Consider the following 15,025-nt stretch of genomic DNA (forward strand, 5'->3'; position numbering starts at 1 on the left):
GCTCCTCCTGATTCTGATTCTGATTCTGTCGTCACACACGGATAAAATACTGGAGGCTTTTATTTTGACCGCCTGAGTTGAGTCGACTCACAGGAAATGGAAACCTCTGTTCTTAATGCCTTGGCTGACTTTCAGTCGATCTTTACAATTTTATGAGTGTGGAAAGAAACTGACTGACAACATTCGGAGTGTCCGGTAATTCCAATATGTTTACACATTAATTTGACGTTTAATTGTGGTGTCGGTGGTAAATTACTGCTTTATTGTCATGAACAGCGGTTCCTTAGCTAGCTAGCTATTATTCAGCTAGCTAGTGTAGCTAGTGTATTATAACAGATGACAGGAAAACTTCATTATATTGTGATTCTGATACAATCTTAGCTGATTATCTTTAAACAATACAGACAACCCAAGTCATTAACTTAAAACTTTGGGATGTTTAGCTGTCTAAATGTGTGGTGTCAGTCATTTGTATTGTTGTTCCGAATCTGTCAGAAGCGGCCGCATCCCAAATCAACGCTTGCTCCCAATACACTACTTCATTGTGTCGCTGTGTCTCAACTCTGACACGCGCCCTAGTTAGTGCACTAGGAGTCGAATTAAGGGTTATTTGGGATGCGGCTAATGTTAATAATCTGTAATATTATGTCGCGTGTACACGAAAAGTTATTTTGTATGGTACACGATTCGCTTGTTGTTATCTTTTTATTAATGTCATGAACTGAACTCTGAAAAGTTCTGAGTTAAATAATATTAATTAAAATAAAACCAAAATAAAATTTCGGTTCCTGGTGTTGCGGATCTCAGGAGTCGAATCCTCACAAACGACACGTTTTATTTTTTTTTTGTTTTTTCGATCAAATGCCAAAAAAGGGCGAATTTTTCTTGTATAAGTGATTTTTTTTGTTTGTTTGTTTGTTTTAAACAACCACAACTCACTTTTTTTAAAATAATTTTGTCTGTGAGCCGAATCAGTTTTACCTGGTTAATATTGACTCTAAATCTTTCAGTCGACTCCTGATTGACTCTATGAATGAAATTAGATGTAGAAAACCTTTAAAACATTGCATTATTATGGATTATGGACCAGAATTGTTTTTATAATTATTTATAAATAAATATATTTTAATAATTACAATTGCTTTGGTTAAATGTGACGTGAGAATCCTATCTTAATGTAGTCTGATTTTACTTGACGAAGGTGTACAAAGGAGAATGAGTTCGAGCACTGCACGACGAGGGATCTACGTGGATCAGGCGGCCCTGCTGTGCAATAAAGGCTGTGGTTTTTATGGCAATTTGGCCTGGGGAGGTCTCTGTTCCAAATGTTGGCGTGTGGAGAATCCCAACTCACGAGCCAAGCAGATTGAGGAGGACCAGAAACTAGCCGAGAGGTGAGAGTAAATGTGGGTGAGGAAATGACGAGGGTCAAGGAACGCCTTCTTATCGTTATCATTATTAGCAGGTTCAAACCCAGACAGTGACACGGCTATCAACGATCGTAAGGAAAAGGGAGAAGAAAAATCAGCTGTGCTTTATGGGTGGGTGGGATTTTTGACAAGGGGAGACGTGTATCAGAGGAAGCAGGTGTTAACTTTCATCCTTCGTGATCATCGGTTGACAAAGAAGACCAGTCTTGTTTGTGGGATTTGACAGGTGACTAAATTTAGAGGGGGAAAAAATCAATGTGACATGATTTTTATATGCATTTGTAATAAATACCGTATAATGACGTGTATATCGTACATCCTCAGATCTTCCGTACATGTCCATGTTGCCTGTGTGACTTATTGTGTATACTGTTTTTATTTACTCATTTTTTGGTTGTTTTTTGTTTTTGGTGTCAACCAGACTGCAAAGAGAAGAAGAGGCAGCTTACGCAGGTATCAACCAGGGGGCACAATCAGGGAACTTGTCCACAAGTCTGAGCAAACCCGAAGCGAAAAGGAACACTCAAAAATCACACCCTGTCCCATCAGGAAAGAATTTTTTCTCCACGCTTGCAAAGACAAAAAGCAGAGGTACGTTTCTGGATCTAGTCTACTAATATTCTATATATTCTTGTGATTAAGATAAGATGGTTAGGAAAGTCCTAAAGATCTAGAACATACGAGTCATTTTTCAACACAGCTTTAAAAGCACATGAGTAATGTCTGTAAAAACAAATAATACTATCTAAAGGTTTGGGATGTTCTGTCCACTTGTGGTTACGAGAGACTTACTCATGCTTTTGTGTCACTTAGATTGGATTACTGTAATTCTGCCTTATCTGCTTGACCCTAGAGCTCTAATACTTATTTACAAAGCATTTAAAATGCAAATGCCAGAATCCTCAAACATAAGAAGCAAGGCCATCATTACAGTGCAGCAAAAAAATCCTATCATTAGGCCATCCTTAAAAATATTTTTGTTTGCCGTAAAACGACCGACCCTGTCAATTTAGGACCGACTCAAATTTTTTTTTTTGCTTTAAGTCCGACCGACTTGCCGGTTGTAAATTTGCGTTAAGACCGACCATTTTTTTTACTCTTCAAACAACTAATACAAAAGCAGTAAAAGAATATTAACGGGTTCGGGCACCATAATATATCTAAAAAATTCATTAAAACAGCTCGACACCGCTTTAGCTTGGCAAGAAGTTCTGGAAAAACTGCGCAGCAACAAAATAAGGTTTGCAATGTTGCGCCCGAAGGCACGGGTTGAAGACAGTGACGTCACGATATGCTAATTTGTTTAAAGTCATACCTACGTAATCACCATCACCAAAATTGTACTTTTTTTACATTGAAACTCGAAAAAAAAATATAGACCTACCTACCGACCCTTTTTTTTTTTTTTTTTTTTTTTTTTTACTTTTACTGCAAACCAAAATATTTTTAAGGATGTCCTTATCTATATGTTTTTTTTTTCTTTTCTTATAAATGTCTTCAAGTGTGTAAGGAATAAATCACTTGGGTTTTGTTGATAAAGGAAAATAAATAGCAGTGATTATTCTCTAATAACAGTCCATTATTCGTTATTTAATTTAATTATTTAAAATATTTAATTATTTAATATTTAATTATTCAAAATAATAATTATTATTTAATTAGTTAATAATTATTTACTTAGTTATTTAAATATTATTGAATTAATTATGAATTAAAAATAATTACGAATTATTTAATTATTTAAAATATTTACAACAATTATTATTTAATAATTATTTAATTATTAATTAATTTTATTATTTCCATTACATTATTATTTGTTTCTCTTCCATACATTATTATTTATTTATTTGTTTGTTTGTTTTGTTTGTTTGTTTGTTTATTTATTTACTGGGCAAATCCACTAATCATAATCTGTGTGACTTGAAATATCAATATACAGCAAACTTGTGTTTTCGTCTTGCAGCAGAAACAAATTCAAGAACTGTGGCATTGTAGTATTCAAATTTCGTCTTCGTTGACCGCATTAACCCTTTGGTGGATATGTTCATACCGGATCACTGGTGTTATCAGTCAGCAGTGCGTAGCTACAGAACGCTGCTTTGTTTGTCCGATTAAATCACAGTTCATTTACAAGCACGTTCATGTGAGAAGTGATAACACCACGGGTCAGTAAGATACCTTGTTTCCACGACATTCCTACTGGAAAGATAAAGCTGGATGTGTGTTTTGCTTATCCGTACGAGAGCTCTAAGCGAAGGGGAAGGGTGTATACGTACAGAAGTTCGTGCCCCTGCACCGTCAGCATTCCTTGCCATTTTTGTCAGATTTGTTTCCTGTCAGGAGACACATGAAGTGTTGTAATTTAAAAAAAATAGAAAGCCTTGAAGAGCCTTTTGGCTTTAACGTCCATTTTTGTTTTCTTTTATTTGTTATAAAGCATTTATAAAAAGCCAGTCAGATAAGAAAATGATATCTGATTCCATGCATTCTATGCTGACTAGATGAAATATTCGGTAAAATATTTGTATTCGTTGGATTTTTTTTTTAACCCTCATACGTAATGTATGACATATCCAGAGGTTGTTATCGTAGTAGCCTCCGCTCACGTTCTTTCGGTAAAGGGGCGATACGATACACCATGAACGAATAGTTTTTCTTCCCCATCAGATGTCAACGTTCCCAGCCAGCCACCTCCTACGTCAACCAGCATCAACCAGCAGCCCGTCGCCGAATCAGACCAAGCCACAAGACAGTTCATCGATTTCCTCAAGACGCTGCATAAGCCTGGACGGGATATTTTTAAACAGTGCCATGCTTTCTGTCACAGTGTAGCTTACAAGAAGGTACGCTGTAAATTGTATTCGTACACTTTCTGTATATGTATCTGCGTCTGTATTGTGGGTGTCAAATAAATTAATTTCATTTGCTTATTACCCAAAAAAGAAACAAAACCGTAGCCTAATGTTAAGCGAACCTGACCAAGCAGTTACTACGGATGAAGGAATGAATGAAGGAACGAATGAATGAACAATGCAAACATGCAGTACTGCATGTTTGGGCCACAAGCTTCAGATCATGTGTTTTTTTTTCCCCACAGGATTCAAATTCCTGACATTTTCCTACAAAGCCCTGTTTGTTTCTCAGTCCCTATCTGTTTAGCCCACATTCGTTCCAAACGTTCATGTTCCGTCAGTTATACTGAAGCAATGCCACGCCTACACACACCTATTAGTACTAGTTCTGTAACAGTACATGAACACTCTGTATAACATCTTTTACTAATGATCTCTTGTGTATATTTACATTAACACTTCATCCTGGTGCGGTTTCAAGTAAATGCCTGGTGTCTTGCTTCGCTAGCTGACATATACACATGATCCTCTGACATTTCTTTCAGGATCTTGGTGCAGAGGATCTTTCCGAATCTGTGCAAGATTTTTACCATAACTTGTCTGAGCGCTTAAACAGCCTCTTCAAAGGTAACGAAGTTAAACACATTAAATGCAAAGAAAATTATATTAAAAGATTTATTGATTATTTATTTACTTATTTGGTTGTGTGTGTGTGTGTGTGAGACAGGAAGTCCAGAGAGAGTAGAAGCAATAATGGACGAAGTGGAGAAGTACATAACGCTGCAGTTGTATGAACAAGCTTTCTGTCCTGAATCTGCAGATGACGAGGCCAAAGATTTGACCATCCAGAAGAGAATCAGGTGGGACTTTAGAGCAGAGATGAGCAGAGCAGTGAATGCTCACACACTTATATTAAAGGTGGGGTGCACAATGTTTGAGAAATGCTTCAGAAAACTGAGTTGGGCCGACTAACAAAACAAACGTGTAGCCAATGAGCATAAAGGGGCGTGTCTTGTCAATATGCGGCGGAGAGAATGTTCAGTACGCATGTCTGACATTAGCATAAAGGGGCGTGTCTTGTCAATATGCGGCAGAGAGAGTGTTCAGTGCGCATGTGTCACATTAGCAGAATGCGATTGAAACATTGACATGGCGGATACCTGCCGTTACCTCTGCCTCGGTTTCTAGGTGTTGAACGTCATCTTCAGCATGAGACGGAGTTAAACCTTTCACGGTACAACACACAGTACTACAAAAACACATTTTGTTTTTTTTTTTTACACATTTGGTGTTGTTTTACCATAGTATTACTCATTGTGTTCATTTATTGATAAAAATATCCCCTCAGCCAGCTGCCCCAGCAGGGTCCGCCATAATAGTCGCCTGGGTTACGTATGTACAGTATGTGTGGGGTGGAGCTATCAAAACAGGGGTGACACCCATTTGGATTAGGGGTGTGTTTGTTTTGGTGATTTTAAATGTCAACATTGACTTTCAAACATCGTGCACCCCACCTTTAAAATGCATTAATTTTCATATTACATCATTTCAGGAATCCTTAAATCGTGTTTCAGGTAAATGTCTAATTAAAAGCGTGTGTATGTTTAGGGCTTTACACTGGGTTACGGTTCAGATGCTGGGAGCCCCAGTAAAACAGGAGATTCCTGCTGTGTCAGACAGTCTGGACAAGGCCATTACAGGTTTGCTTCCTGAAGTCATTTTAAGCTCATGTACTGCTTTAAGCATGGCACAGCTCTTTTGGCTGTTGGGGCAAACTCAAGGTTTCCGTTGTCTGTCCATCAACAGTCTTTAGTGTGGGTGTGGGTGTGTGTTTTAAATACTATTTAATGATTAGGTCTTATTATTCTTCACGGCTTTTCTCATTTTGTATTGCTGGAATGATCCACGCAAGCTTAACGAGTCACTACATTCCTTGCTACAGATATAATTGAGATGGACTCCAAGCGTGTACCCAGGGATAAGTTGGCTTACGTCACCAGATGCAGCAAGGACATCTTCAGAGCCATTAAGTACAGCAACAAAGATGCCGCGTCAGCTGACGACTTCCTTCCGGTGCTAATCTACGTGGTGCTGAGGGCCAACCCACCCCGGTTGCAGTCCAACATCCAGTACATCACCCGATTCTGCAACCCCAGGCGTCTTATGAGCGGCGAGGATGGATATTATTTCACCAACCTGGTGAGCCTTTAACCTTAACTCTAATTTACTCTAGTGAAAGGAGCACTGGAACTGGAATTAGAGGAAAGATTGACATGTGAAGTAGCCATGGTTCTATAATTGTAGCGTCTGAATAAAGAGAAGTTTGGGGATATTTTGTATAACTTGCTTATTGCCTTCATTTTGTTGTGGGTGTAAGTTGTTCAAATCTGAATTCTGTTTATAATGTATTATAATGTTCTGTGATCTGTTTGAAAAGAACCATGTTAAACAATCTCTCTCTCTCTCTCTCTCTCTCTCTCTCTCTCTTTCTCTCCCTTTCTCTCTCTCTCTCTCTCTCTCTTTCTCTCTCTCTCTCTCTTAGTGCTGTGCCATAGCATTCATAGAGAAGCTGGATGCTCAGTCTCTAAACCTGTCTACAGAGGAATTTGAACTCTACATGTCTGACCACGTGTCCCCTGACAGGCCACAGGCCCGTGGATGCTCTTATCCCTCATCCTCTTCATCACAGAGTGACCCCAGAGCCGGCAGGTTGGAGAACGACCTCATCGAATGGGGAGACGGAATGGAGGCCTCTGTTCAGGATGTTCTGAAAGAGCTTCACCTGGATTCTTGTACCCCATCCACCTCTGCGATCGACTCGGACAACATAGAGAGCGAGGGGCTTCCGCCTCCTCTGCAGCCCCAGGTTTTCGCTGGGTAGCTGTATACCAGATCACACCATCCACTGAGTTCATCTGTAATTGACTGTTGATATTTAATATGCTCCTGAATGCAAGCCCTACTGACTGCAGGCTAAATATGAAGTGGGATCTGTATTCTTATCTTTCCGTTTTTAGGGGAAATGGATTTGCACGTTTATTCTGTTACAGCTGAGTTCCACACGCAGCGTTTATTTGTTACGTAACTCTTCACATGCTGTGATCGAGCAAGCCGACGCTCGAGTGACTGCACACCAGAGGTTTAACATCGCCGAACTAAACTTGTGTCTTTAGTAAATAGTAAACATTAAAGGGGTTACTTTAAACATATGGATGAAGAAATCGTTTTAATTATAATTTAGGGAAATATGTAAATCGCTGAATTACTATTAAACAGATACGTCCCCAGATCTCCCTTAAGCCCCTGAAATTGGCTTCATCCCCTGAGACAGAAAAGGTGAAAATGTTAATTTAATTAAAACTAAATATAGTTTTAATTATAATATAGATAGTGACCACTAGAGGCTACTATCCACTTAGGCCTAGTAACCACTAGTGACCGCTAGTGGCCACTATCTATTGGGGCAGTTCTTCTATAAATTGTTATGGTGAGCCAGTGAGACATGACGATGTGACCCAAACTCAAAGACAGATGTGTATATATAGGAAAACGTTAAACCTTTCTTATGAGGTAACATCTGAGCAGTAAACCTGGCTTCAGTTTGATGAAGATGGGTGATGAAGACGGGTGTGATTTAGTATCTAGAACGAACGTGTGCAGTCACGGCTCGTCGGACGAGCGTCGGCCGTCTCTTTCGCTCGTCCTTTCCTCCCGTGGCGACCCGAGGTAGCTTTATTTATGCACTTTTATTTATTTATTCAGTTCACTTTATTCAGATAAACCTTTTAAAGCAGTCTGCTCTTCAGTTCACACAGCTTTTTATTTCCTTAAGAGGATACGAGCGCGTAGAATCGAAGTATTAATCAGGGATGTACCTTCCTCTTCTGTACAGGTGATTTGAATTTATGTAGAATTGTATCTTAAATACAGATTTCATGTTATTTATTATAGTATTTAATTGATTTTGTTTTAGGGATATTGTGGTCTTGCAGTCAATTTATTCACTGGATTATAAACTTTCACCGTTTAAGACGCGTAAATGTAATTTCAGTTTTTATCCAACTCGTCGAACGTAATTACGACGTTGATGATGCACTGTGAACAGATTTGAATTCAGCCACGTCAACACCAGCTCGTCCCAACGTTTTACTTCCTTATCCATAAACACTACTAGTTCCAATTCTGACGATATTTCAGACTGCTAGTCTGGATTTACTGTAACAGCAGCCCAATAAATTCAAGTCGTAACAGCTTGATATATGAGTCTTAAAATCCACCAAATATTGCTTATTATATACAGTATGCATTATGGGATAAAGAATCTTTTTTAACAGGAGTCGCAATCTTTATGCCGTCTTAAGTAAACGTACGTTATTAAGATGGGAAGATGAGCTGAAACGCTCGACGATATACACGCTTTAACGTAGTTAAAGGACGGGGTACGGATGTATATTATTAACGTTATAAGAGTGCATCAGAATTATGTATGTATTTTAAAAATAGTCATTTAATAGTCAAGAAATTCTTTTGCCACTTGCATCTACTGCATATGTTACTGCAACATTATAAGGTTATGTCCAAATGCAGGTGTGGCAGTTCATTGAAAAGGCCTAATGCCTATTTATGCAATGAAACCTAAAAAAAGAAAAGAAATAAAACCTGAGAATGAATGAAATAAAGTGTGTTTGTTGTTTTATTTTATCTGAGAACAAATTGAACTTATTTATCTGTGAGCATTTCCAGCTATTCTTTCACTCTGGTTGTGAAATCGACAGTGTGTTTTGCTGAAGCCAAGCTTTTTTTTCTTACGGTAAAAGGAAGAGATGTTCTTTTCCTGTTTTTGTGCGACTTAAGCATAAACGTGGGGGAGGATCTGGATCTCACAGAATATAAAGGGTTAGCGCTTTTTAAACAAACCACAGATCCAAAGGCAGAATGATGACAATGCACTTCTTCCACAGCTTCATGGGTAAGTGTGTGCAAAGATTAATAAGCCGCGTGTATCACGGCAAGACTTTGAGACGACGTGACGTGAGACGTGTCTTTTATTATTATTATATTAATCCCACTTGAATTTTTGAGCTTTATTTTCAAACCGATCCATTTTTTTTGTCTCATTCTTCAGTTTTTGTAACTTGGCTTGCAGTCGCCAGGCTGGAAGGTGCGTATTACGGCATGTAAATGCATTATTGCTAGTTAATCCAGTAGTTACTAACCCATCAGAGGAATTTAGAAAAAGTGATTTATTTTGTAAAACAGTGTAAAATATTCTTGTCGAAATTTTAGTAATTAATGGCGAATCTCGCTGATGAATTTCTTCAATGTATGTACTGTACTGTATGTTGACGCAGAACCCCAATTCAAAGCCAAAGCTACAGTGAGTTCAGGACACCAGCAACTCTTTTCAGGGGAAGATGTGCAGCTGACTTGCAGTGTCCCAGATGACCCTTCGTCCAGCTGGAAGTATCAATGGTTTCATGATGGTGTATCCTTAGGCTTCACAACGGTGTACAGTATAAAAAAGGCACGCGTCCAGCAAAGTGGAAGTTATACCTGTCAAGGACAGAAGGCGATAACGACCCATCCTTATACACAGTCGTCGGTACTGAGCGACCCTCTTAAAATACATGTCGATGGTAAACGTCTTTTGGCCTTTATGCTGATTGTTGTGGAATTTAATAATCAGAAAGCTGTGTGTGTGTGTGTGTATATATACATATATATATATATATATATATATATATATATATATATATATATATATATATATATATATATATATATAATGTTTTCTTGGATGGATATAATTATTTTTATACTCTCCACTAGGTGGTTGGATTCTCCTGCAATACTCAGTTGAGCCATTAATTGAGGAACCGTTGACTCTGACCTGCCGTGTCCGCGATGACCGCTTGATTTCAGGTGTAATTTTCTACAAGGATGGCATAAAGATCAAGACCCAGAAAAACCCAGACCTAGTGTTTCCCAGCCTCAGTTTTGAGGATGATGGCATGTACTCATGCAGAGCCACGTGGCTGAAGAACCTAGATTATCAGTCTGCCCAGTCTGTGCCTAATTCTGTGGCTGTGTTAGGTAAGATGTTTATAAAGTACATACTGTAGTAAGTAGGATTCCAAGCTAAACAAAAAAGCTACCATGAAATGATGGACTTAAACTGACCTATTGAACGTAAAAGTTCTAGTGATGGATGATCTCATGAAAGCATGAATTTCATAATATAATTGTTTTTTTCTTGCCCAGCATTCATTCTCTATCAACGTCTAATCCATAACATGCCAGAATTTATGTTTTCTGTTTAACTACAGAGAAATTGGAGACTCCCAGGATGGTGCTTCTCACAGATCCGAATCAGGTGACGATCGGGAAGCAGGTGGTCTTCAGATGTATCACCAAAGTAAATACTAGAGAACAAGGCGTGAGTATAGAATACCTCTACATCAAAGATGACAAGAGGCTAGAACGTCCTTCTGCCAAAGACACGTACATCATCACAAGGGTGAGCAAAGAGGATGCCGGAAGCTACACCTGCAAAGTCTCTGTAAAGGCTCTGAATGTGGAGAGGTGGAGTAACCATGTACAGCTGGAGGTCCAGCTATTCTGAACTTGTATACAATGCAATGTAAGTTTCTGAGAGTTTTTTCTGGGTTTTTAGTTGCAGGATATTAATTTAATATCTAACACACCATATCATTTTAGTTCATGTCCTCGAGACATAATAATTATTTGGATTATTATATCCATTGTAAGTACACACTTTAAGTAAAGTCATGTGGTACATGCTAAATAAAAATTCCTTTATTTAGGTTTAACCAAAAAAAAGAAAAAAGAATGATTTCAAGTTTGAGCCAGAAGCAGAGATTCAGAGAAGCTGAGATTCTTGCATCATCATGCATCGTTTATTTTTAACCAAACGCCACTATTTTCTCTTTGCTGCTAATAGAAGCATGTTGCAGACCTGGAATGCATGGCAAGACTGCTATTCAGCTATTTTTCAGGTTCTTCAATGTCTAACAATACTTTTTGTTTTGTACTTTTTGTACTTTTTGCAAAACTTCTGTTTTTTTCACTTTCGACCATCCGATTATACCTTTGACCCTATAATGCATGTTTTATACTGGATTGTCATGTTGCAAATTATATATTGTTTTCTATACCGTATTTAATCAACTGTAATTTTTTTGAGATTAAAATTGAGCCTATAAATATCAGTTTTCCTATTTGAATTTAATACACTGGTTTTAAATCCGATAACGCGTTACCTTTTGTCTTTGGAAAATATGTATAAAAATGTATTTTTTAATTTTTTTGTCATACTATCAATGAACACATGGAACTGTATCTGTGGTTTATAACATGGTCTATTAAAAGGGAAAATATTTTTTGTAATAGGAAATACACAACGTTTACTATCATCTTTGTACAACACCAATGATAAACACTGAATTTATCCATCTCGCATTAGGATAGTCAAACATATTAAAAGAAAAATCTTAATGCTTCACATATGGGTTATTACAACATGAATCTATATGTTTTAGGATAAAAAGCTTCTGATTTAATTAATGCATAGACATATGGGTTATATTATATGGTGGTGTTTTTTTGTTTTTTTATCAATTTTTATCATATATATATATAATTAAACCAAAATAAAGGCAGTTAAAATTTTTCCATTCATTGTTTAAAAGTAAAATCACAAAAATGATAAAGGGTGCAGTGTGTCGGTGGTAAAATAGGGTGTTGCATCTGAGTAACTGTAAAATGTAGAATTGAATTACATCAGATGCAAGGTTAGACAACAGGTTATGTATGTTAAGTAGACATGGTATTTCAGAGGCGTGCATCAGGACCGGGATCCTGCCTGACCCAACAAAATGTCATGTCAGTTAGATATAAAGATTATGGTAAGAAAAAGGCGACGTTTGATAACATGAAAGCATGTTGGATGCAGTGGTTTGTGCAATGTACAATGAATTTACAGCATTTACTCTTTCATCTTTGGTAACTGCTCCATCTTGGCTAGTTTATATACGGTTTAAAATACTAATTTGTTTATAATTTGGGAACCAGAACAAATTTTGTTCATTTCTTAAACGGAGAATCTGCGCTGGCAGGAGGAGGGATCGTCAATTCCTTCAAGAGTGGGCAGGAAAGGGATTAAAATACAGTCCCACGCACAATCTCTCGAATCTGGATCTCAATCCCACAGATGATGATTATGATGTAGAATTCAGTGCAATTCCTGACCCAGGTTTGTTTTTGATGTCAGTCGGGATAGAGCAAAAACCCTGAAAAGGTGCTGTCATCCTCACTGCTTGAATAGGCACCATTCCAATCCCTTAGGGTCTCCACCCACACCTGATCTCCAGCAGCAAGCTTCAGTAACACCAGGCTGGAGGCCTGGTCAATGTCTTGGCCTTGAAGTGCGTCCCGTGAACGTAACTTTCGCACCCCGTTCACAACTAAAGACGCACGTAAAGGCTTGTTTCTGACGGTTATCTGATAAGAGAAGACGTAAACCCCTGGGTAAGTACAGTTGAATTTACTAATGCTGACATCATAATGGTTTTCTCCATTGTAGAATATCTTGTCAAAGCGCACTGGGAAGCCTGAGGGTGGAAACGACTTGCTTGGGTAAAGACCTACACTGAAGGCTGAACGCAGTTGCCCAACAGTGTCACCTGCTGTCCCTTTCATACCTTGAAGCCCACGGTCACCACGCTTTCCCGGAAGACCCCTTTCACCTTTTGGTCCTCTTAAACCTCTTAAACCTGGAGCTCCTTCATTACCTTTTGGTCCTGGCTCGCCCTTGATTCCCGGGTTCCCAGGTTCACCACGTTCTCCAGGTATGCCAGGGTTTCCATGCATTCCATGTTGCCCTGGTGTGCCAGGATCACCCCTCATACCTGGGGGCCCAGGTTCACCTGGTTCTCCTTTTTGTCCTCTTTCTCCCAGCAGTCCGCATTCTCCCCTTTCACCTTTCTCACCCTTGTCTCCAATCAGGCCTGGTGGTCCAGGTGGTCCATCTTTACCTTGCTCCCCTCTGTCACCTTTTGTTGCGTTTTCACTAGGTTCTCCTTTATCACCTTTAGAACCTTTGAGTCCTGGCATACCACCTGCACCTTTTTCACCTTTAAGTCCGGTATCACCTGAATTAAATTAAAAATGCAAGTAATGCAGTGTATCTCTTGGTAGTAAGCATGTTGTATGTATCTTATTGTTGGATTAATGTATGGCATATACCTTTCTGTCCAGCCTTCCCTGTATTGCCTGGAGAGCCTGCAAATCCACTGCTCCCTTTCTCACCCTTTTCTCCTACAGAAAATGAGAGCATGTGTTGTCATATTATTATAATCTAATATAGTTTGTTACAAGTTTATTACAGATCATCTATAGTTTTTTACAATTCTCACCTTTGTCACCCTTCAGTCCTGTCATACCAGTTGGACCCATTGGTCCTAGAGACCCTTTGAGTCCTGGGTCACCTTTTTGACCAGGAGGTCCTACACACCAAACAGATTATATAAATATTATATACATATACAGTATATGCTACAACACGCAGAGCATCTGAAGTCTCAATCAAAAGCTTGATGCCTGCCTCATGTGACTGGTGTGTAATAAACTGGAAACACAGTGTGTCACAATATATATCCACTAACCTGGAGGTCCCATGTCTCCACTTGGTCCAGCAGGTCCACGTTCTGGAGGGCAGCACTCGCAGAAGTTGAGGTAACATTCTGTATAGTCCAGAGTATAGTTATCCTGCACACTGTTGGGTGTGACTGTGGTGTCTGGATGGTAGCCCACATATGCATTAGCAGGGACAGTGGTACTTTCTGTGATAACAGAAGAAACACGGTCTTTTGTCTTGGTAGAGTCCACTATCCTTGGTGTGATTGTGGCTTTACCAACATGTGTGGTAGTGTGGACCAGCTCTCGAGGGGGCTTCTTGGTGTATTGGTATTTGGGCCGTGGGGTTATTTTAATGGCATCGCTCATGGGAGATAAAAGCAGTACAGTCAATGCCAGGAAGATTGTTCGAATGAGTTCAGTCATTTTGGATCTGTGGATAAAGAAGAAATTATCTATAGGAAAATCTGAGAGATAACCCATATTTAAACTCTTATTAAAATGCATAACGGACCTTTGGGTAGATAATGGTTCTTAGGTGCTAGAGGGTCAACTCAACCATCATGGGCTCTAAAAAGTACTCTATATATCTAAATGCTAGAAGCCTATAGATGCACAGTGTTGTATGGTCTGTCATCTGTGATAAAGTGCAAAGTAATACTGCATATTACATTGCAGTCTGCAGTTACAATAGTTTTGGTCCAGGATACAGCCTTGTAGAACTATATTAGTTCTAGTTTTTTTTTTTTTTTTGGCTTGCTGATATAGAGTTAGTCCTAAAGAGATCCTAAGATTATACCTTTGATTAATGATATTGTATGTCCACTAATAAGGAGGTGATAATCAGGACTCTCTAATCCTAATGCTCCAAGACTGGCCAATGCAGAACCCAGCAACAATGGCCAAGTTTCTTTACCTCTCATGTGTATCGTGCTTTTGTGACATGGGATACAGCACCCTCATGAATCACTCCATCTAGTAGACAGCCAAAAAAAAACAAGAAAAAAGACACAGGTTGCCAGCTGGACTTAGGGCAATGAGACTAGTCATTCAATATGGAGAATTTCTTCAGCACTTTTTCCAAAC

At 38.7% G+C, this 15,025-nt stretch overlaps 3 protein-coding genes across 4 annotated transcripts; 2 read left to right on the forward strand and 1 right to left on the reverse strand.

The window, feature by feature from the left end:
* Positions 1-57: 57 nt before the first annotated feature.
* Positions 58-8,326, forward strand: rabgef1l (RAB guanine nucleotide exchange factor (GEF) 1, like). Its single transcript, XM_060874936.1, has 9 exons — positions 58-195; positions 1,202-1,394; positions 1,852-2,021; positions 4,101-4,276; positions 4,831-4,912; positions 5,013-5,145; positions 5,894-5,985; positions 6,228-6,484; positions 6,828-8,326. The coding sequence occupies exons 2-9, from the start codon at positions 1,216-1,218 to the stop codon at positions 7,164-7,166; spliced, it is 1,428 nt and encodes a 475-aa protein (XP_060730919.1). The 5' UTR covers positions 58-195; positions 1,202-1,215; the 3' UTR covers positions 7,167-8,326.
* An 809-nt stretch (positions 8,327-9,135) lies between these two features.
* Positions 9,136-11,514, forward strand: LOC132848884 (high affinity immunoglobulin gamma Fc receptor I-like). Of its 2 annotated transcripts, XM_060874957.1 has the most exons (6): positions 9,136-9,254; positions 9,411-9,446; positions 9,637-9,921; positions 10,115-10,378; positions 10,612-10,925; positions 11,110-11,514. In XM_060874957.1, exons 1-5 carry the CDS (start codon positions 9,221-9,223, stop codon positions 10,905-10,907), a joined length of 915 nt encoding a protein of 304 aa, XP_060730940.1. In that variant the 5' UTR covers positions 9,136-9,220; the 3' UTR covers positions 10,908-10,925; positions 11,110-11,514. The 2 variants fall into 2 exon arrangements, with proteins under 2 accessions (XP_060730940.1, XP_060730931.1); XM_060874948.1 differs by having other exon boundaries at positions 10,612-11,514.
* A 448-nt stretch (positions 11,515-11,962) lies between these two features.
* On the reverse strand, positions 11,963-14,424 carry otol1b (otolin 1b). Its single transcript, XM_060874970.1, has 4 exons — positions 13,969-14,424; positions 13,720-13,809; positions 13,550-13,621; positions 11,963-13,455 (listed from the first exon to the last, which is right to left on the reverse strand). Exons 1-4 carry the CDS (start codon positions 14,420-14,422, stop codon positions 12,572-12,574), a joined length of 1,500 nt encoding a protein of 499 aa, XP_060730953.1. The 5' UTR covers positions 14,423-14,424; the 3' UTR covers positions 11,963-12,571.
* Between the last annotated feature and the right edge of the window lie 601 nt (positions 14,425-15,025).

This window comes from Tachysurus vachellii, chromosome 1, assembly GCF_030014155.1.
Source record: "Tachysurus vachellii isolate PV-2020 chromosome 1, HZAU_Pvac_v1, whole genome shotgun sequence".
Classification (NCBI taxonomy): domain Eukaryota; kingdom Metazoa; phylum Chordata; class Actinopteri; order Siluriformes; family Bagridae; genus Tachysurus; species Tachysurus vachellii.

Excerpts from the sequence above, each read along its gene's own strand:
- rabgef1l (XM_060874936.1), top strand. The coding sequence starts at position 1,216 with ATGAGTTCGAGCACTGCACGACGAGGGATCTACGTGGATCAGGCGGCC. Across the intron at positions 4,277-4,830 it reads ACAGTGTAGCTTACAAGAAG|GATCTTGGTGCAGAGGATCT; the intron begins GTACGCTGTAAA and ends CATTTCTTTCAG. Across the intron at positions 6,485-6,827 it reads GATATTATTTCACCAACCTG|TGCTGTGCCATAGCATTCAT; the intron begins GTGAGCCTTTAA and ends TCTCTCTCTTAG.
- LOC132848884 (XM_060874948.1), top strand. The coding sequence starts at position 9,221 with ATGATGACAATGCACTTCTTCCACAGCTTCATGG. Across the intron at positions 9,922-10,114 it reads TCTTAAAATACATGTCGATG|GTGGTTGGATTCTCCTGCAA; the intron begins GTAAACGTCTTT and ends ACTCTCCACTAG. Across the intron at positions 10,379-10,611 it reads TAATTCTGTGGCTGTGTTAG|AGAAATTGGAGACTCCCAGG; the intron begins GTAAGATGTTTA and ends GTTTAACTACAG.
- otol1b (XM_060874970.1), bottom strand. The coding sequence starts at position 14,422 with ATGGGTTATCTCTCAGATTTTCCTATAGATAATTTCTTCTTTATCCAC. Across the intron at positions 13,622-13,719 it reads AGGACTGAAGGGTGACAAAG|GAGAAAAGGGTGAGAAAGGG; the intron begins GTGAGAATTGTA and ends CATTTTCTGTAG. Across the intron at positions 13,456-13,549 it reads AGGGAAGGCTGGACAGAAAG|GTGATACCGGACTTAAAGGT; the intron begins GTATATGCCATA and ends AATTTAATTCAG.